This window comes from Panthera pardus, unplaced genomic scaffold, assembly GCF_024362965.1.
Source record: "Panthera pardus isolate Hobbes unplaced genomic scaffold, ASM2436296v1 HiC_scaffold_7, whole genome shotgun sequence".
NCBI classification, from domain to species: Eukaryota; Metazoa; Chordata; class Mammalia; order Carnivora; family Felidae; genus Panthera; species Panthera pardus.
Genome location: NW_026527002.1, coordinates 51,067,806 through 51,091,265, shown reverse-complemented (window position 1 = coordinate 51,091,265; position 23,460 = coordinate 51,067,806). Strand labels below are relative to the sequence as shown.

At 36.5% G+C, this 23,460-nt stretch overlaps 1 protein-coding gene across 4 annotated transcripts in view; it reads right to left on the bottom strand.

Annotated features, from left to right (window-relative positions):
* Nucleotides 1-23,460, bottom strand: part of OXR1 (oxidation resistance 1) — a 445,002-nt gene that overhangs the window by 301,932 nt on the left and 119,610 nt on the right. The window contains exon 1 of one of the 4 annotated variants that reach the window (XM_019467869.2): nt 12,906-12,924. The exons of the other annotated variants lie outside the window; for them this stretch is intronic. Within the exon in view, the coding sequence (XP_019323414.2) occupies nt 12,906-12,907 (2 nt within the window). The 5' untranslated portion in view covers nt 12,908-12,924. Of the gene's footprint in view, nt 1-12,905; nt 12,925-23,460 lie in introns of those variants that run through there. 4 annotated transcript variants of the gene reach the window in all.

Here is a 23,460-nt window from a genome sequence, read left to right as displayed (position 1 = left end):
CTTCCTTCTGTGGACAACTTGGGATCTGAATCCTGACTCTACCACCCCATGGATATGAAGTTTTGGACAAGTACCTTAACTGCTCCAAGCCTCAGGCTCCTGTTCTGTAAAAGGAGGTTTTAAATGTTTGCTCATGGTTGAGAAGATAAATATTAATGTTTGTAGGGGAAAGTCTCTAGGATGACCATGTGTTACACCCAACCTTGCCAACCATGCATCCCATAACTATGAAATGCTTATATATGCTGGCATTTGCTTTTGAATTTCTAACTGTAATATCTTTATTTCCTAAGTAACAAAGTTGTTTTTAACACTTCAAACTTCACTCACATTAGTCAGACATTAGTTTTTCTAAAATGCAATATTCTCGGGGCGCCTTGGGTGGCTCAGTCGGTTAAACCTCCGGCTTCGGCTCAGGTCATTATCTCACGGTTCGAACCCCACATCGGGCTCTGCGCTGACAGCTCAGAGCCTGGACCTTGCTTTGGATTCTGTGTCTCCCTCTCTCTCTACTCCTCCCCCACTCATGCTCTGTCTCTCTCTCAAAAATAAATAAGCATTAAAATTTTTTTTTCATTTAAAATGCAATATTCTCTATCATCCCAATACATCAAAGTCCTAGTCCTATATTGTATATAATACTAAAAAGTCTTAAAGCTTAAGTCTAGTGTCATCTATAATTTATCACCGAGATCTTTGAAAAAGATACTGACTATTCCAGGCCTGTGATTATGGAATTCCATAGGAAAATTAATTAAATGTCTGTTATGGCAAAAACATAGGCCAGTATACTCCAGATCCATTCCAACCTTGTCTTTCTTTTGCTTTCTCTATAACAGAAGTTAGTAAGAGAAATACTTGGACACCCAGCCTCTCTTGCAGGCAAGGTTGGACATGTGACAAGTCCTGGCCAAGGAGAGGTAGGTGGACGTCTTTTGGAACGGACATAGGAGAGACTCTTAAGGTAAGGCCCTAACTGATTTACCCAACCTCTTTCTTAAGTTGAATATAGACTAGATGCTTTGGGGTATACTATCTTGTGACCCAGAGGATGAAAGTTAAACCTTAGGGCTTCTGAGAAAGGACACTGAGAAAGAGCTCATTGCCTTAATAATATCTTTAAGCACCCACAGTATACCTGTACTTCCTAGTTCCAGATTTCTTCTTATTTGAGAAAAATAGACCTCATACTTCTTTAAGTAATCATGCTGTCCAATATGATTACCACTACCCACATGTGACTTTAAATTTTAAATTAATTAAGATTAAATAAGATAACAAATCTGGTTGCTCAGTATGCAACAGTGCAATTATAGAACATTTCCATCCTCACAGAAGTTTCTATTTAAACAGCACTGGAGATAATTTTATTTGCAGCCAAATGTACTGTAAATGCTACAGATGCTAATATTTTCATCACTAAGCTAAGGGAAGAAACATTCTAGTCCCTGTCCCCCCACTAAGACCATATGCCCCCAGGTATCTGATTGCTTATTCCATTTTGAGATATCATGCATTGACTTATCACTAGCCTTTTATCCAAGAGATTTCTCATACTTTCTTTGAGGATTAGATTCATCTGTCAGAACCTTTTCTTCACATAGCTCCAAATAATCAAGTACGCTCCTTGCAGATAATAGGAGAATTAAGGAAATTAATATTCCTATTCTAATATATCAGGAGGAAACGAAAAACAGCCATAGTCATGTCACAATAACAGCAGCTGCCAAGTTAAAGCAATTGACTTCAATATACAGTGATGTTTCCACCATCTAGCCTTTTCAGGATATACAAGTTTCTTTTATTTTCTTAAAAATTTATCCAGAATGAGAGCTGAATCTGAGACCCACATCAGCCACAGCCTGAGCTTGGTGGCTGAAGTCTTCTGGGAATCTGTGTCCTGAAGTCTCTAGGTGTCAATGAACACAGTCATAAATCAGTCTACCAAAAGTGGAAGCATATCACAGAATTAAAGTTGATGGGAAGAAGTAACTGATGAGGCAATTTCTTAACAGTTTTTACTTAGTTGTAGCAAAAGAGGGGGGAATATGAAAACTTCAGAAATATTTCTGACAAATTTCCTGATGTAGTAATGCCAATTTTCATTTACTTATTTACCTGTACGTCACTTGTCACTTTAAAACACTGATTACAACTGTATCTAATATTTATTATTTACTACAAGCTAGGCAACATTGTAAGTAATGTTCCATATGCTTTCATTTACTCCTCACAAACTCTGTGATGGGTACTATTATGATGCTAAGGTCATAAAGAGATTAAGGCACAAAGAGTTTTAAAAAGGTGCCCAAAGTCACACATCTGAGTAAGCAGCGAAGCTCAAATTCACACCCACACAATCTGTCTCCAGGGTCTTCACTCTTAATCACTATATTCTCTTAAATTGATCATGTTCCTATAGACATAAGCCAGAAATTAGGGGGAAGGGGACTTACTCATACCTTTACTTCTTTTTAATTTTTTGGATCGCTGCTTTTCAGTGGTAAATCTAATACTTTCACAAAATGCATTTAAACAGAGAAATAATAATGTTCTTTATAAGACTGTAACAAAAAAAAAAGTAATACTAAAAGCTAACTCATCTAAGCTAAAAATATGCCAAATACCTACAAATCTGAGTGAATTGCAGTACTAAGTTTTCATGGTTAATCTCATATTAGTCTTCAAGTTTTTGGTTTTTTTTTGTTTTTTTTTTTTGCTCAATGACGAAGGAAATGTCAGTTCAGATTAGGCTATAATGGATAACAATCTTGGAGATGGTTTAAAGAAATACCTATATTTTCAAACGGAAAAAAAACACAAATACTAAAATGCATTAGAAAAAAGTCCTTCTCACTAATAACAAGAAATATGAATAAATTAAGACATCACTAAAAAATTCATCAGATGGAGAAAACAATTAAATTACAGTAATCAGTGATAGAGTCCAAGGAAATTTATAGCTCATAAAACTGCCAGTGGGGGGTAAAGACTTAAAAAAGGACAATTTGACAAAATCCATCAGAGACTTCTAATTTTACACACACCCAGGTCATCATTTCCACTATTATGAATTTATGCCAGAGAAATAATTTTGAATGTTGGAAGATTCTATTAGATGTATGCTTACTGTAGTATTATCCTCATAGTGAAAAATTAAAAAACAATCTGAGTGTGACAAAGAGAACTGGATTACGTACATAATGGAATATTTAGTAGAATGTTTACCTCTTAGGTAGCCATTAAAATGTTATTGAAAGGGCGCGTAGGTGGCTCACTCAGTTAAGTGTCCAACTTCTGCTCAGGTCATGATCTCCCACATTGGGCTCTATGCTGACAGCTCAGAGCCTAGAGTCTGCTTAGGATTCTCTCTCTCTCTCTCTCTCTCTCTCTCTCTCTCTCTCTGCCTCTCCCCTGCTCACTCTCTGTCTCTCTCTCTCTCAAAAAATAAACATTAAAAAATATTAAAAAAAATAAAATAATGTTATTGAAGAATATTTCATGACATGGAAATATTTACGGTATATATTTTAGTAGGAAAAAAGCAAATGACAAATCACAACAGTATGAATCCATTAAATATACAGAAAAGTCTTAGGAAAGTGACATTAAAAGTTAAAGATTTACTTGGATGACTGAATTATAGGTAATTCCAGTATTCTCCCTTTAGTTTACGTGCATTTTCTAATTTTTCTACAAAGGATTAAGATTAGTTTTTGCCAAGAAAGAAATAATTACCTTACTGAAAAACTGCTTGATAAAGATTAGGGGATTTCACCTTTTCCCTATAATTATCGAAGGCAGTATGATGGAATTATTTTTCTATAGATACAGGCTCTTGAGGATAAAGAGGGTAGGATTCATCTCTCAGAAAGAGCAGCAAGCTACTTAAAAAACGTATGGCTTTTCATTTTATCATCTTCTATGGTTAAAAATGCTGTCAACAGGAGCACTCAGGTGGCTGAGTTTGTTAAGCGACACACTCTTGATTTCAGCTCAGGTCATGATCTCCTAGCCCGGAGACAGAGCCCAGTCAGCATCAGGCTCTGTGCTGACTGTGGAGCCTGCTTGGGATTCTCTCTCTCTCATTCTCTCTCTCTCTCTCTCTCAATAAGAAAATAAACTTTTAAAAAATGCTGCCCACATGCATAAACCAACACTAGCCAACGTTTCTTCTACTTTTTAAAATCTAGTTTTGCTTTAATAATGGCAGAATTCCACTAATTAAACAACTGTTCTGGCACAGTTAAATTAGCATAACAGAAGCTTAGAAAGTAAACTTAACAACATCTTGGAAATAGCTAATTCACCTGCCAGACTTTAGCCAACTTCTTCTCTCAAACTGCTTCTAGAATATAAGCTATAGTTCCAGAAATTTATAAATAGCTCCTTACATAGAGCCCAATCACTTAATTTAAATGGCAGTTCCAAAACTGAACACCTGAGGTTACCTTACTGATAAAATAAGGACGGTCAAAAGGATAGCTGACAGTTACATTTTAAAATAGATCTTAAATCTGAGGGTATATATCAAATGCACTTTGAGGGTAACATATATAGTTTTGAAAGACTAAGGGTACAGTGATAAAAGCCAAGGAAACACTTGAAAAATTTTTCTTGGTTAATTTTTATTTAACTAGATGCAAATTTAATCAATTATAATAAATCAAACTCCCATGGGGCCAGACACTATTGATTGTTGTGGGAGCAAATAATAATGAGAAGGTAGCTCAGTGAAAACACAGTCATGGCTGGGTCAACTACAGCATTAATGTTCTTGAGCTCTGGGAGTCAGAGGCATCTAGAACCCTAGGGAAATGTGGGAAATTTATGCCGGCCAGCCAACAGTCCTTCTTGGCCAATACCAAGGACCATTTTGAATTCCTTTGTATGCAATGTTCAGATCATTCGTCTTTGAAAAGGAGTATACAATATTCAAAAATCTGTGGAATAATAAGTACAATACAGTGTAATGTTTAAGACAGCATAGAGTCTGGTGTCAAAGAGAAATGGATTCAAGTTCTGACTCTATAAGTGTGAGCTTGGGAAAGTTACTTAGCCTTTCTAAATCGCTTTTAATCTGTAAATCTGGGGCAATGTATTTAGCTACAGACTCCTGAGTACGGCATGAATGCTCTAAAATGGCATAAAATGAGTAGTTTAGAAATGGTAGTTAATGCTATAAGGATGAACATGTGCTCTGAATAGTCCTCCAGCTCTTCATTTGAATCAATATGTGTAGAAAATACAGAAAATTATACAACATGACTGAGGATGAAGATGTTACTACTATTACTCTTTCTGGTATTTTCTGATACTTTAAAAGAGCAAATATTTTTTCTAAGATGGTAACACAGAATCTGGGATATTTATAAGTAACCTCAAAAATAGATACAAAATGATCATTTGGAATCTTTTTTTTGTTTTTGAAGAGAGGGGTTCTTTTTCCCCCCCACTTTGGGGGTACTTTTCTTTACATAATGTATGTGCATGAAATATACTACAGGACACAGAATACTGTGTCTTCTTTCCAGAATTATCAATTTCTAACTTAAATTATAGAATTTTATTGCATTTCTTCTTTGATTTAGACCAATGCTCCATGAAAGGAGACTTACTTTCTCTACTGCAGTGTTTTGTGTAGAATTAGTCAGCAGTATCCACATGTGGAACAATGAATGCATGATTATGACAGTCACAATTTCACCTTTATTGCATTCCTGGAGCCCAGACAGTCTAAGTCAGTGATGACAAAACCCTCTGGGAATACAATTTTAACATTTAACTTAAATTTTCAATAAGCTAAACTACAAAAACAAACAAACAAACAAACAAACAAACAAACATCTATAACCTTCATGGCCAGGAACCACCCTAAATAATCAGAACACCAGGGTATAACTGGCTGGCTGCTGTTATAGCTATCTGGAAATTATCAGTCTATTTGTATATATTTAGGAAAAGAGACTTTCTGGATGCTATAGACTGATTGCATTAATGGTCCCCATTACTGGCCTCTCATACCCATGCATTTTACTGTTTAAATTTGGGTTCCCCTCCCAATCTGACGTTGAGCTCAGTCCAGTGACTACCTTTGTTTTGCCCAAACAGATGGATGCAAACTTGATAAAAGAAAAGGCATGAAAAGCATTTGGTCATTTATGCTTCCAATCTTGTTTTTCTAAGATCATGGTGAGAACCTACTCAGTCTAGCCTTTCAAAGGAATATAACAGATGAGCATGTAGAAGGGAGACCAGATGTCCCAGCTGAGGCAATTCTACACCAGTACATAGCTAGCCATGTGACAGAACCCATCCAAGATCAGCAAAACTGCCTCCCCACCTGCAACTAACCATAGACAGAGTGAGCCCAGTTGAGCCCAGAACCATCCAGCTGATCTATAGACATGTAAATAATTAAAGGCTTACTGTTTTAAACTACTGTGTTTTGGGGTAGATGGTTACATCTTATTATTTTGGGGATATATAACTAATATACTTGCAACTAGGTAAAAAACCCTGAGTTTTCCAATTTTAACTTCCAAGTATACAACTCAGAACTATTTTAAGAGGTCTATGGAGAATCAGAATTTTATACTCAAATTTTCCACAGTGGTATGTTTGAGGGAGGCAGGGTATATCTGGTGTTCAAAAAATCATCTATTTGGAAATGGTATTATGAAAGATGCTAAAAATTCTATTTATGTTAATAACTATTTTGGGGATATGTTTTATCATGTATAGAATGTTATTATAATTCACATATATGTTAATGTATACATACATATGTATCAGAGGCACATATTTTATTGATTGGTATGTACCCTCAAAAAAGTTCAGAGACCACTGATCTTGCTTCTGTTTACATATGGTAATTTTCTTATTTAGGAAGAGTTTCTCATAGTGTGGGCTTTCAGGATGGGTCATCTATTCAGAAATAAAAACCAATTCATTGGCTAAGTATCCTGCTTCTCTTCTGAATCTGATAAGATTTTAAGTATTTTTTAAAATTACTAGTATTCCATTAAAGTAAACGGAAAAATTAATGTAGTGACTCTATAGTGATTTCTTTTTTTTAATGCATGCTTAGTTTATAGAACAGTTGTATTGGGAAAATAGAGCACAGTCTCTTTGACTTGAGAACACTTTTCAAATATTAATACCTTCACTGGCCACACCAGTTATGGTGTGGTATCTTACTAAAATACTTTAAGCTATATACATATACCATTTTTACTACCAAATACCAGTAAACATAATTATTTTAATGAGCATAAAGATTTAGGAGTAAGTGATTTTATAACAGTTTCCACATATTAATGGTTTATAGTGATTTTAAATTGCAGCTAATTTACTTGTTTACATAAACTCCAAAATAACTTCTTTATTGGAACTAAACTTAAAGTAAAATGATCTATTAGTAAACCAGTGAGGAATGCTACATTTCTCAGATATAAGGAACCTTACAAGAAAGATATATTCTTCATGCCCTTAGAGAGTACAGAAAAATGTTAAAACATAAATTTTACAAATTAACAAATAAAGATATATGACCTCTATTTCAGAATCACTTTTACAATGTGTTATATCTTCAAAAGGAAAGCAATTTAAAACTGTCAAATTTGCTTCAGTATGAATTCTTATATATAAAATTCCTCTCATAATGCTACCATATATATTTTTCCTTTCCCCTTAGATCATTCTGCTAAATTCATATACATTCATATTTAAAGGTATTTTTTAAACACAAGTGATTTCCCCCCCTTCACGTAAAAATGCTTTCCTTCTCTTCCACCCCAGAGAGTTAAATATCATAGGCTGCTGATGTTCTGAGAGCTCACTTTTAACCCTTTAACCTTGGAGGGGCATCTGGGTGGCTCAGTCGGTTAAGGTACAGCTTCAGCTCAGGTCATGATCTCAAGGTTTGTGGGTTCAAGCCCTGTGTTGGGCTCTGTGCTGACAGCTCAGAACCTGGAGCCTGCTTCAGATTCTGTCTCCCTCTCTCTCTGCCCCTCCACCACTTGCGCTCTGTGTCTTTCAAAAATAAATGTTAAAAAAAAAAAAAAAGAAGAAGATTGGAACACTATGTACATGCTTATCCAGATGAGTTGTATTCTTTCTGGCAAAAAAAAAAAAAGAGCTTAGTGTAAGGTCTGATTTGCATTCTGATTTCCACAGTGTTTTGAGTTACGTCTAATTCCATAAAATGAAATTAATCTTTCAGTTCAGACTACTGCAGTGGGACTAACAAATAAAAAGTCTAGATTATTTATAAAATCTATCGAATTACTTCCCAAATAAGAAACAAAGAACAAGAGGGTGGCTAAGAAGTTGTCCTCCAACAATGCAGCACTCCAGACAGACAGCAGAGCTGCACCACAGGCTGTCCCGCTGCAGCCCCACAAAGGGAGTGGGACATGATGTAGAAGAACAAGTCTCCTCACAGGCCCCATGGATTCCAGCTCCCCATGCCTCTCGCCATATAATGAGCTCATCAGTCACCTATTCAGCTTTCGAGCCAACAGGCTATTGACTGGATCCAGACTCCAGGGACTGAGATGTTCTTAGATCTCTTCAGACAGACTCACCATGTGACATCGATCAAGCCAATCAATACACCACTTGGCTCTTCGAAGTTCTCTATGTGCAAATAGAGGATAAGCAACAGCCTGCAATGCACCTGCCCCACAGTATGTTAGATGACTGAATGGGCACATCCTTTACAGTCAACGTGAGTTCTGACGAAGGGAGATGCTTGGTCAGGATAAGATACATTTTCTCATCCAGAGCATTCAGAATGACTGAAGTCATAGTTCACCATTCCTCACAAAGCTTCTGTGTTTCCCTTTCCCAAAATGTCAGCTGCAACCATGTGATAGATAAATGCCACCAATGTCAATGGAGGCAGCAGTGTCTTTGGTGACAAATATAGGAGTGGAATATTTTACTTACTACATTTTCCTGATAATGGTGCTGTATTTTTAATGGTTGTGAGTTTTGGGTATCAGCATTTTTCCAAAATTAAAAAGGATTTATGTTCTGAGGACTAATATATTATATGTTCATTATAAAGTGTTTTTTTTATTATACAAAAGAGTATGAAGTAAAACAATGACTATGAATCCCATTACCCACAGATAACCACTGTCAACATCTGGGTGACTCGTGTAGATATCTTTGTGGATATACACACACAATTCATATACATATATGTACATATCTGTATATACATTTAAAATCACATCTACCCATCAGCCTACATAAGTACATGCTATTTTACATCCTATTTTTTTTTCTAGTTGTTGTAGACATTTATTCCTCTCGCAAAAATAAGTAGGTTAACAGGATGGTTTTCTATGGCTACTGCATTCTGCTCCAAAGCAAGGATAAACACTATTTTACTAATCTCCACTACTCTAATATCTTTCTTAAATCATTCCAAAAAACAAAGCACCATCAACAGAAAGAAACTTTGGCACCATTTCAAAGGACCAGACATTTTGTTGTGAACAAAGGGCCAGGAAATGACAGACACTATAAGATAGAGAAGAACATTAAATATATTAAAAATGGTGAGAGTAGATAAGCATATTAGTATACTTTCAAATGAATCATGTATATCTTATTTTTATACAAGTGTTGTACATATTGAGTTCATTTACACGATAAAATTAAATTAAAGGTTACAAAATCCCAAATTTGTAGATTTAAGAACAGAAATTTTAATAAATGAGCTTATTGGCCTTAAGACACATATGAAATTTACTTAGACTATTAGGTGTTTTCTGATCATGCTTGAAATGAATGAATTTCCTCAGGCCCAGTGTCTAAGGTGGGAAATAATTAGTTCCTGAGAACAGGACTATACATAATATACTGTAATCAATCTTACTCAGATCTGAGCGATACATCTACAATTCTAAGAAGTGTGATATTTAAAAACTTACATCATCCACTCCTAAAGATATCACTTGTATCTTCTTGTGTAATAAAAATATTTATTTCGAATTGATAAAAAAAACATAGTTAAAAAATATATAGACACACACATACACACATATATACAAAAGAAGTGTGCATTCTCTCTGGCCCAATTATTTGGATTATTTGCACAATCCTGTCATATTTGCATAATAGCAGAGTTCCAAATGCTAACATCAATGGAATACTTAATACATGACAGCCACCATGTTAGGTACATAGTGTAAATTATTATAATCCTCCAATGTTCTTATGTAGAGACTACTATTGCCATTTTTCAGATGCAGTCTCACACCTGAGATAAGGCAGAAGTGAAACTCGACAGTTCAAAATACACATATTAAGTATAAAACATGAAAAATGATTTATTTGGCACACAGAAAATCTATGTGATGTCTAATAGTCCTGTAAGTCTTTTTATAACACTCTCCCTTCATATGCATCAATCTGGTTTCTTTGCAATGTTAATGAACATTTTTTAAGAGAAAACTTGTTAAATCTTGAGTAAGGCCCCTACCAAGTCTCACCAGCATCAAATGGCTAAGTCACTCAGTAGAATAAAATCTTCAAAAGCTGCTACTTTTGGTTTAAATCTGGAGATAAGAAGTAGCTAAATAAGTAGCACTTTGTCCCAAGGTGTAAACATTAAAAAATAGCAGACCAGAAGGAGGAGACTGCAAAGGAGCACTGGTCAAATTTATGCATTCCCACCATCCTTTGTGCAATCTTCAATGCACTGGGTCCTATGCTTGCCATGCACTATGGTAATCACCTTGTTTGCATTAACTCATTGAAAATTTATAACCTTAAAAGCAGGTACTCTGATTATCCTTCTTAAATAGATACTAGGACCCTACTTCCATATGTATTCCAAAAGTGCCTATAAAGTCTAAAATGAAAAAAACCACCATTTTTAACCAAACAACCTTTTCTTCCTTCAAAGAAAGGGCAATGGGGAGCCAAAGTAATTGGCCTCTTGGTCAAGAATTTAGCATCCAATTAATTTTCAATTGTAGCTTTAAATCACAACAAATAAATCTTAGTGACACTTGATTTTGTGTGTTAACAAAAACACCTTCAGGGTCTGCTCCAGCTTTATCCATTACCAGTCCTCTTGGTGTTCATACTGACTTAGCAGCAATCTGATGTCACCATTCTCACTTATACCCAGGCCCATTTATATTGTAATAACCATCTCTCCCGCTTTTTCATCTTTATGTTTTTTCCTTTTTTAAATGTATTATGACTCAGATAAAAGGTGATCTCCTCTAACAAGGCATTCTCTAACCCTGAAGTTGCCTCCCTCCTATACCTAGAGCAATCACAACACTTAGAGGTTATATTGTAATTATCTGGCTATTGTCTATAAGCTTTTTAAGAGAGGGGCCCACATTCTGTTCACCTGGAAAAATATTTAGGAGTTTCTCATAATCTGTTGAGTGAATGAAAACTCAAGCAAGACTGTTCTAAAAAAGGAAAACTTCGGAGCTATGGAACAGCTATTTGAAGGTAACACGTTGAGCCAGGTGCCACACTACACTCCCAATGTACAAACATGTCCTCCAGGGACATACAATCTACTTAGGGGGAAAGGCAAACAAACTTATATCAGATAATAAGTAAAATTACCTAAATCCATAATGATATTGGAATTCTAACAAGGGAGAAAAAATTTCTGACTATGGAAGTGGTAAAGTGAGAATAGAACGAATTACCAGAATATATCAAGAGAATGTATTTTGTAAGAAACTTAATTACACAATATTTTTTTGTTCACCTGGACTGTTCCAGGAAGAAAGCAATATGATAAATATCTATCCCTTCTTCTATATACACATATACATATTTTCTCTCTCTCTTCCCCCCGCATGCTTGCACGTAAGCACGCATATGGGTGATCACACACACACTCACACATTTCTTAAAATAATTAAAAGATATAGGATCTTATGTATCCTACTCTCTAAATTAAAAAAAAAAAATCTTGGTTACTAGAACTGAAATTTGAATGCTGTCTTGCAGTCAACATCAGCTATTAAGTCAAACTGCGGATAACTTAATGATATCTCCCCTTTTGGCAAAGTATGTTAATACCAATAAAGGATGGTGAAGTCTTATTACAAGGAATGAGACAGATAGCAATAGGTTTTAGGCCTACTGAAAAAACATAAAAATGCACTGAATAGATACAAAGAAGAGAGGTTTTTAAAATGGTGACAAATTATGATAGTGTTAAGGCATTTTAACAGTGTGCCACTGTAGAGTCCAATAAAGGAAATCAGGTCTGAGAAGACATGTCACCTGTCACTTCAGATATTTGTTTACATTTCTGGGAGTTTCTACTCTGTTATAAAGGATGACTCAGATGAAATCCAGGCCATCATTCCTCATGGTAATTGGTTTGCTAATTCTGCAGCACAGCTTTTGGCTTCTGCTCAGCAGTTGGCCTAAGGTTATAAACTGTACTATTTATTAAGCCTTATTAAGACTGCTGTCAGCTGTAATCATATTGCTCCTCTACACAAAACCTTCAGTGGCTCCCTGCTGTTTTCCTAATTAAGTCCATACTCCTTATCTTGGCATTTAAAAGTCCTTTACAATATGTTTCTAAACTTCCTCTCTGTTCTGTATTCTCACCACTCCTCCAAAGGCTGTTGTGATCTGATCAAACTGAGCTACTTCGTGTTTCTCGAACACCCTTTCTGATATCCACCCTTACTCATGTGGTTCTGAGCAGAATGTTCTTTCTGCTTCCCATTTTTAACACCCCATTCCCACCCATCCATTGGTTTGCCACATCAGGAGCTTCCCAGGTAAAATGTGAAATCGGCCTCCGCATACAGAGGTCAGGGAGAGCCTGAAGAAAGGCAGGTCACTCCAGACTGGTAGGTGGTATGGTAGATGTAACAAACAAGGTAACTTACATTTCAGGCTTGTCTTGAGCAGCTGCAAGATGAGTAGATCTCTGCACCTGCTCACCAGAATCTTTAAAAAAAGGTTTATAAGAGGCATTAACTGGGTTCAGTCACATATACGGTACAGATGGTCTCAGCAACACATTACTATCTCAAAGCTGTACCCTTGGGGAAGCTTCTAGCATGGGGAAGGTAAGTGGAATGCACATTCCAAGAACAGGTGAGGGGCTGAGGAGCTTCCAACTGCCCAGGGCCCAGCTCGGGGGTCAACAGGTGGCCATGTTCTCATGATGACCTCCTACATTACCATCTCTCTATGTGACTAGAATTACCAAGCTTTCTTGATGTATCTCAGAAATACCCTATTAAAGAATTTAAAGTGGTATGAGGGAGAAAAATATCAAGTTTGAGTGACATAGATTTAATTCTGAATTCTAATTTTTTTCTCTTTGCTGATGACCTTGAGTATGTTAAATGAGATCACAATGTAATGATCGTGTCATAGTGTCTGGCACATGATAGAAAATCAATATACACTGGCTTCCCTTTCCCTAACTTCTCCAGTTCAACATGGTCTCTTCTCTCTTTGAATTACATACAACATAAAACATTCCAACTGTGTCACCTGGGAGTCACACATGATCTCTTAGGACTTGTCACTTAGGAAACATTTGTCCTTTCATCAGGGATAAATCACTGACAGCACATTTACAAACCAAACACAGAAAAATCAATGCCAAAAAGAAAAATCCCACATACCATAAATTAGTTCATCAAACTCCGAAATTTACCATGGCTTCTTAGCTCCTTGTTAGGACTAAAAATTATTATTGGTTAAGAAGGAAAAAAAGGACACTGCAGTACAAATGACAAAATTATTGTAAGATATTCAATTAAAAGTAGATCTAGCATTAGCTGTATTTTAAACCTATTTTGTTATTTACAATATACTAACTACTATATACACTGAGAACTGGGTCTGCTTTAAACACTAGAAAACATCCAATAAAGACTATTTTCCACATAGCATGGAGTTAAAATAAAATTTAATTATTGACCCTTAACCAACCTGTTAAAATGCATTTCAGTTTTACTAAAAAATCTGTCTTGATTAGCACTTACTCAGTTTATAATTATGCTTAATGACCACTAACTATATCTAGGCTACCTTACAATTCTAAAGATATTAGAGTCTTAAGCTTGACAGACTGATGTCTTTCTAAAAATATTAGTGCATACATTAATAAATCACAGGAAGTATTGGAAGGGTTAGTTAATTTTGAGAGGAGTGCATGGAGACCACACTAAATTCTTAGGGTCTGGTACCTGCATGTGCAATGAATACATGTTTTGGCCCAATATCTAATGACCATCTATTCAAAAGCAGTGTTAGATCAAAGTCAAAGACAAAGCCGGATACTGTCATAGAATGAATATACTAAAAACAGGCTTTGTATATGATGAATATGGCAGATTAGTAACAACTCTAGAAAAATAATGCATATATTTTTAAAAGCTTTAAATGAAGGCAAAGCTGAGCTTTGTCTAAAACAAACTTTTCTTTGGTTATTTGCCAAAAAATGTTCTAAGTCAGTTATAGACAACCAAATGGATTCCCTGGCAAGCAATGAAAACGCATATAGTATTTACCAACAATAGCTTTTAGAATAGCAAGTTATCATCTATTACTAAATTTCTATAACATGAGTGTTCCCTTTATGGGAAATAAAAACAAATAAGAATATAGAAGAAATGTACACATTATTATCCTGCAATGAAATATGTATCTTTTTAAAAGGAAAATAATTTATCTGATTACATAAAGGATACATATTTATTATAAAACTTTTGGAAAATATAGAAAAACACCAAAAGAAAAGAAAAATCACCCCAAATACATACATGAATTGTATGTATTTGCTCAGCTAACCAATAAAAATAGAGGCTCACATTGCCTGACTTAATTCTTAACATAATTCTAAAAGTTCTTGACTCCCTGTGTACTTCACCTTGAAAAATGATTATATTTGTTCAGGAATTTTCCAAGCCAAAATAAATTACATTATGGAAACGAATAAAAACATTTATGTGTGGGGGGGTGCCTGGGTGGCTCAGTCAGTTGGACATTGAGCTTTGGCTCAGGTCATGATCTCACAGTTCCTGAGTTCAAGCCCCACGTCGGGCTCTGTACTGACAGCTCAGAGCCGGGAACCTATTTCAGATTCTGGGTATCCCTCTCTCTCTCTCTCTCTCTCTCTCTCTCTCTCTCTCTCTCTCTCTGCCCCTCCCCAGCTTGCGCTCTGTCTCTCTCTCTCCTTCAAAAATAAATAAACATTAAAAAAAATTTATGTAGGAATTGCTCACAGCCCAAAGGTCTGTTTGGTTCTTGATGCTGAAAGCTTCACACTGTTATGTATGGTGGTAATTTTAAAGAAGTCTGGTGATAGTTTCCAAGGTTTGACTTTAAAAGCTTTCATATATACGGCTCAGTCTGAGAGATGAGATGCAGCTCACCTTCTGTTTCAGGGCCACATTTTCCCCATCCTAGCATTTGAAGGACAGGTTGCCTATTGGGATTCTTAGGACTGATTTTTATGCCACCGGCTATGGCTGAGGAAATTTCCTGAGAGACACAAAAAGCCTGGGACAGTCTGATACAGTCAAGAGTAAACGCTGTCAGAAAAAAAATCTAGGCTCAAATGCTAGAATTACTAGTAGCTCACAAGAATTGTGAGACTTACTTAATAGCAATAATAATAAAAAAACACATAACACTTGAGTGTTTAATATTAATATATATTGAAAATACAATATGAATTTTGTATGCATTTTCACATTCAATCCTCAAAATAATCCTTGTCAAGCAGGCCCTGCTTTTCTCTCCATTTTATTCCCGAGAAACTGAGGGTAAGAAAAGTAAAACATCACAGAGCTGGTGAGTAGCAGATTCGTGACTAGGTCCTAAGCAGTTTAACTGCAAAATGTTTGATTCCTATGATGCTACAGTAATACATTATATGCTCAGTGCTTTTACAGTCCAGCACTTTTGCTGTCCTGTACGTGACCGGGCCACTTGGGTGTCACCATGCATAAGATGATGTATTTTAATCATAAAGGATCAAAGGTAGATGTGGCCTGAAGCCTTAAACTCTCCAGACGCTAAAAGGCCATAGTTCTAAGATTCAAAGAGTTGTACAGAAATCAAGGACCCCTGGATAAGCAAAGTCTTACTATTGCATTATGAATATTTACAAAAAGCATGCAAACAACATATATGTACTACTGAGCACAAATCTGCATTAGGGACAGGGGATAAAATGGAGAGTAAGGAACCCTCTCTTGCAGAAAGTTCATATGGGAAAGAAAGCATAATTTGTATGTCTCCCTTATGACACCAAGGGCTTCTTGAATGCATGAGATATGTCTTTCACACTTTTGTGCCTTCACAATATAGTACATAGCAGATACCCCCTTGATAAAAATCCACATGTTTAACCTGGCCTAAAGTAGTGTGCATGATCTTGCCTTGCCTCGTACCACTCCACTCTCTTCCCTCACTCTGTATCATTCTTGAAGACATTAGCACTTCCCCAACCTAGGAAGTTTGCCCACATGCAGGTTTCAGCTTAAGTACCATTTTCATAAAGAAATCTCTCTTCTGTACACTAGATCAAATTTCCCTATAAATCATTTCCATCTCATAAGATACTTTTCCTTCCTAACACTTAATTACAAATACAATTAAATACTTATTTTTGTAATTAATTGTACACGGGCAGAAACAGTACAGGTCTTATTTGGTGTTATAATCCCAGCATCTAACGTAGTATCTAATACATGGAGGTACTCAATAACAATTTGTTAAATGAATAAATGAGTGAAGAAGTAGATGGATAAGTATTTCCGAACAAATGAATAATTTTTAGAAGACACATATAATCATACAATCATTTCTGGAAGCTACAGATGCAAGAGAAGCAGATAAATCCTGAGAAGCTTAGGGGCTAGTACAACAGAGAGTCATTAGAAATTATTGCTGTTTTCTCTGAGACATTCATTTTATTTATTTATTTTTCATTTTTTTAATGTTTATTTATTTTTGACACAGAGAGACACAGCATGAGCGGGAGAAGGGCAGAGAGAGAGAATTTGAAGCAGGCTCCAGGCTCTGAGCTGTCAACACAGAGCCCGATGTGGGGCTTGAACCCACGAACCGCGAGATCATGACCTGAGCAAAAGTTGGACACTTAATGGACTCAGCCACCCAGGCACCCCTGAGACTTTCACTATAGAGTTGGTTGTTATACACACCCCATCACTCTTCTTTTGCTTATACCAATCAGTCATCCATATAAAGATTTTTTTTTGAGCTACACCCTGTTAGTTCACCCACATCTTAGGTTTTCAAGTTAGAGGCTTTGATTATCTTTTTGCTATGCTTATAAACTGTCGTGACTTCACTTGGCTCAGCACTCATTTGCAGGAATTACCTTAAAATTAATTCAGCGTTCAGGAGGCCAAAGACCCTTTGGAAGGCTCAGGCTCTTTTTGAAAGAAGACTCTGGATTGATTTTGTGCTAATGAATTGATTTATTGAATAGAGTCACATCTTTCTTCTAGGGATATCACTAAGAGCCAACATCTACCATACTCCACATACAAAAGAAACTTAATAATCATTGGATTTGATTAGAAAAGCAAGAAAGTAACAGGATCCTTCACTTCCAAGCTAAATCAATTCAGTTCTCTTCTTTGACAAGTTCTCTTCACTGACAAATGGAATATCAAAGCTGAACAGATGTTTAGAGTACCAAAACCATAATTCAGTCAAAAGTTACATTTTATTCTTTTCCCTCTAGAAATAAGTCCAAGTACAAATACAAACTCAAGACTTTTTCAGTCATCTAGACCTTAGATTATTACTGAAAAAATAGGAAATTATATACTCATCATCAGTTTTGGGATTGACATTTTATCAGTGGTTTTTAAAAAGTTCGTGTGTGTGTGTGTGTGTGTGTGTGTGTGTGTGTGTATCTCAGATAGGTATTTAAAAAAAAATCAATCCCAATAAATCAAAGAAGAAGCTCTTCACTTTGCTACTAAGATGAGACATTCCCCTATAACTCTCCAAGGCAAAACATTTGTAAGATGACCCTTTGAGAAAGGAGTGGTATTAAGAAGTATATTTTAAAAAATCTAATTCACTAAACTCATTTTAAAGAGTTTAGTTTTTTTATATAAGTTATTTTATATAAGAAAAGAAAGCCTATCTAATTGTTTTTCTATCATTAAGCCCAACTGTAACTAAATCCTTCATAGAGTGCAACTGTATCATCTTGCTATATAAAGCTAGTGAGTGAAAAACAAATATTCTTAAATATTTTCAGGAAGTTGTGGATTAATTTTCATGAATGTAATTCCTCTGAGCTTTACTTAAACTTACTCTAAGTGTCACAAATTCTGGTTCATTACTTTTACAATTCCATTGGCTTTGTGTACTGAGTACATTTAAAAGTCAAGTATTTCTTATAGAAGATGAAACAAAGAAATTGTTTTCTGAATTTTAATCATTCCTTCTCAGGCCAAACTGTATAATCATTTCTTAAGAATTAAACAGTTATGGACAAGAAAAAGTAGCTATACCAAATATAAATAAATAAATAAATAAATAAATAAATAAATAAATAAATAATTTTTGTTGTGTTCAATAGTAAAATCACCTTTCTTTTATTTTTTTTTGACAAAAGCCCATCATGCTCCTAATTTCTCTGCTTTTGCGAAATTGATTCCCAGAAGTGATTCTGGAAAAGCTAATAATCATAGGGAAGAGTGATATATGATCATTTCCCCCCCTCCATGTGTAGCCAGAATATAAGCATTATTGTATGCTTGAAGCATACCAGGCACTGGAGAGAAAAGCTCAAGAGGTTCATAGTCCAGAGGAGGAAATGAAATATCACACGATAAATACCATTCCAGTGACAGAATCTTTTCCTGTATGATCTCTTGGTTAAATCCCTCTTGATAGGCCAAGTGGCTCTTACTGCTCCCCCATCGGCCTGCACAAACACCTGACCACAGAAGAAATTAGCTTTCTTCCAGAAAGCTAATGGGATTATCCTATTTTAAGTGCCATCTGTTTTTCTCAAACAAGGCTTACTGATACCTGTGTGTTCCCTGCCCAGAGAACAGCAAAAATTGAAAAATATGTAAAATTAAGTTGCTGGATTAAAACTGCCATTAAAGAACAGAGAAGGATCTGTCCACTGAACTTGCCAACAGTGAGATAATAGTAATTTTCTCTGATCAGAGCCCTATATTCTACTCCAAGAGAGAAGATAAAGGAACAGAACTATGGCTTAATCTCTCTCCTTGAAGCAGTAAGAAAAACCCTGTGTATCCAAAACCTTCCAGAAGAGGGGGCCCAGAACAGGAGAAGGAGGAACAAGGTGGGGAGGAGGAGGAGGAGGAGGAAGGGGAGAAGGAGGAGGTGGAGGAAGGGGAGGGGGGGGGAGGAGGAGGAGGAGGAGGAGGAGGAGGAGGAGGAGGAGGAGGAGGAGGAGGAAAAGTCTTACTAACAAGGAACTGGTATTTATGTGAGTCATATTTGGATATGATTGAATATACTTTTAGATTTAAAAAATGGAAAGCGTAGTAAAAACTAACAATGAATTATTACATATCTTGATGTCTTGAAATGCTCATCTTATTGCTTATTTCTTTTTAATTAATTAATAATTAAAGTTTCTAGTTTTTATTTAAATTCCTGTTAACATATAGTATCATATTAGCTTCAGGAGTAGAATTTAGTGATTCATCACTTACATATAACCTTCAGTGCTCATCACAACAAGTGCCCTCCTTAATGCCCATCACCCATTTAACCCATCCCCCTAACCACCTCCTCTCCAGCCACCCTCAGTTTGTTCTCTATAGTTAAGAGTCTGCTTTATGGTTTGACTTTCCCTTTTTTCCTTCCATGTTCATCTATTTCATTTATTAAATTCCAACCTCTTACACTGTTGGTAGTAGTGCAAACTGGTGCAGCCACTCTGGAAAACAGTATGAAGTTTCCTCAAAATAGAACTAAGCTAAAAATAGAACTGCTTTATGATCCAGCAATTGCACTACTATTTACACAAAAGATACAAATTACTGACTTGAAGGGATACATACACCCTGATGTTTATAGCAGCACTGTCAACAATAGCCAAATGATGGAAAGAGCCCAAGTATCCATTGATCGATGAATGGATACACATACGCGTGCACACACACACACACACACACACACACACACACACAACTGAATATTATTCAGCCATATAAAGAATGAAATCTTTCCATTTGCAATGGCATGCATGGAGCTAGAGTATATTATGCTAAGAGAAATAAGTCAATCATAAAAAGACAAACACCATATGACCTATTGTTTATTTTAAAAGGATTAAAGGCACCTTGGTGGCTTGGTCAGTTAAGCATCTGACTCTTGATTTCGGCTCAGGTCATGATCTCACAGTGTGTGAGATCAAGCCTCACGTTGGGCTCTGAGCTGACAGCGTGGAGCCTGCTTGGGATTCTCTCTCTCTCCCTCTCTCTGCCCCTCCCCTGCGAGTGTGCTATCTCTTTCAAAATACATAAATAAACTTAAAAAAGTAAATAAAAGGACTAAAAGTAAGTCTATCCCAGAGAAAAGAACCATCTCCGGTGTTGTCAAACACCTAAGACAATGCTGTAATTCAAGGTTTCTCCAGAGCAACACTACTGACATCCTGGCCAGATAATTCCTTGCTGGGAGGGGCTGTCTTGTGCATTACAGGATGTTTAGTAACATCCCTGGTCTCTACGTACTAGATATTAGTAGCAACTTCAAGTCCTGTCAATCAAAAGTGTCTCCAGACATTTGCCACATGTCCCCTGAGAGGTAAAACCATCCCTTGGTTGAGAACCATGGCTACCACTGATGTGTAGTACCAAGTACAGTGGCAACATTGTTAATGGTACCTGGGACATTCGTGAAAGCATCCCAAACAACTGTGCTTGAGTTGAGCTGAGTCAAGGGTGAGCAAGAATTTGTTCACAAGACCAAAATAACTCCCTTTCCCATGAGTAAATTTAACCAGAGATATCAAAATTGAGAACACTGAGGGTCCATACTAGCCATTTCTGAGGCAATCAATTCCCCAAATCACACAGGCACAGTTGCTCTGCCGTATTCTCCTTTCTTCACCATAATGTGTTCTGGACACTTTACAATGTTGAAAGATGGTATAACAACATAATAAACAGTGATGGTACCTAAATTGCTAAGTAGCTATGTAATCTTGGGGAGTCGTCTAACTTTTGGAAGTTTCAGTATCAATGCCTATAAAATGAAGGTGTCCAATTAGCTGATGACCTCCAATGCCCCTTCAAATTAAGAAATACTTTGATAAATCTTTCTTGTTTCTTGTAGTAGGCTCTCTGCTCATTAAAATGGACACCTTTCATGTATATTGATTTTAAGTGGGAAGTAATCAAATAGCAGTTCTAATAAGTTAGGTACTGAAAACGGGTTAGTAATGCATGCTCAATTTTCATGCCCCTCGGCAAAAATTATTCATACCCAAAGAAGAAATAGCTCACCTTTTAGACAAATACCAGTATTACTGCATTGACAGTGAATTAAACTGCCCAAGATTGCATCCGTTTCAAAGAGGTACAACCTTGTCACGTCACAGATGTATACGTGTATCATATTAATATACTTGAACAATTCTGAAATGTTTCCACAAAGAGAGAAAGGGAAGAATTTAGTTCATTATATAAACCATTGTCTTCAGATACTTTTTTTTAACAGACAATTTTTTGGAGCAATTTCTGATCCACAGCAAAACTGAGCAGAAAATACAGTTTCCATATACCCTCTCAACCTCATAAACACATAGTTTCCTCCACTGTCAACATCCCCCCACCAGAGTGGTACATTTGTTACAGTTGATAAACCTACACTGACACGTCATTATCACCCAAAGTCCATAGATTACATGAAGGTTTACTCGTGGTGGTGTACATTCTCTGTGTTTGGAAAAATGCATAATGACATCTACCCGTCATTAACAGTATCAGATAGAATCGTTTCACTGCCCTAAAAATCCTCTGTGCCTGCCTAGTCATCCTTCCCTCCCCCTTAACCTCTAGCAGCCAATGAATTTTTACTGTCCTCATAGTTCTGTCTTTTCCAGAATGCAGCCTTCAGCATGCAGCCTTTTCAAATTGGCTCCTTTCACTTAGTGATATGCATTAAAGTTTCCTCCACGACCTTCCATGGCTTGACAGCTTATTTCTTTTTAGTGCTGAATAATATTCCATGGCCTGGATGTACCACTGTTAACTTACCCACTCACCTACAAAAGGGCATTTTGGTTGCCCCCAAGTTTTGGCAATTATGAATAAAACTACTATAAACATCCATGTGCAGGATTTGAATAGATATCATCAGATACTTTTAAAATGCAGTTTGATGTATATTAATAAGCAAAGCAGAAATGAATATCACAGTGTATCTTCTTGACTGAAAAGTCAGTCAAATTCTAGTAAGTAAACTTCTAATTTACATGTTTCTGAGTCAACTCAGCAGTTCTGTTAGAAAGCCAGAAGCAACAGGTATTCTTAGAGTAATAAGTAAAGACTGTTCTCTAGGTTCTCACAGAAGTACAAAAGCGAGCAGTAAGGCAAGCAGACCCCAAGAGAAGATGAGATCACTGTAAGAAAATCCCACGTATGTTCTGGCCATACAAACTATAGATGCTTACCAGTTCCTTAGGAGGAATGGGAGACTGATTTCAGAATATGTTACATTTTTTTTTTAGTTTGCTATATATGAACATACAGAGTAGAGTCTTTAATACAGTGGTTATTAATTTGTTGTTGTTATTGTTGTTCTGTTAAAGAACTCCTTTGATGTATCAATCGGGTGTTACTATAAAACAAACCACCCTGAAATGTACTGGCTAAAAACAACCACTTACTTAACTCATGACTCTGTCGGTCAATAATCCTAGCCGGTCTCGTTTTGCCTCAGTGGCTTCCCCCCCTCATCTGCAACGTGGTTTTGCTTATCGTTTCTGTACTCTCTCACATCCCCGTGCCTGTGTCTGGGACGACCGCAATGACGCAGGCCCAGACCCTATTCTCTCACCCTCCAGCAGGTTAGCATGGTGTCTGGAGAGAGGTCATGAGTGGAAGCATGTGAAGGTTCTTGCAGGTTAGCCTCTGAACTTGCACAGTCACTTCTGTTCACTGAAGCCAAGTCATAAGGTCTTCTCAGATTCAAGGGAAGGGGAAACGAACCTCACAGTTTTGTTTGTTTGTTTGTTTGATAGAGAGAAAGCACATGTGCATGCGGGTGGGCCAGGGATAGGGGCAGAGGGGGAGCAAGAGAGGGGGAGGGAGAGAAAGAGAGAATCCCAAGCAATCTCCATGCTTAGTGCAGACCCCAACCCTGGGATCATGGCCTGAACTGAAATCAAGAGTCGGATGCTCAACTGAGTGAACCACCCAGGTGCCCCCAGATTTAACTGAT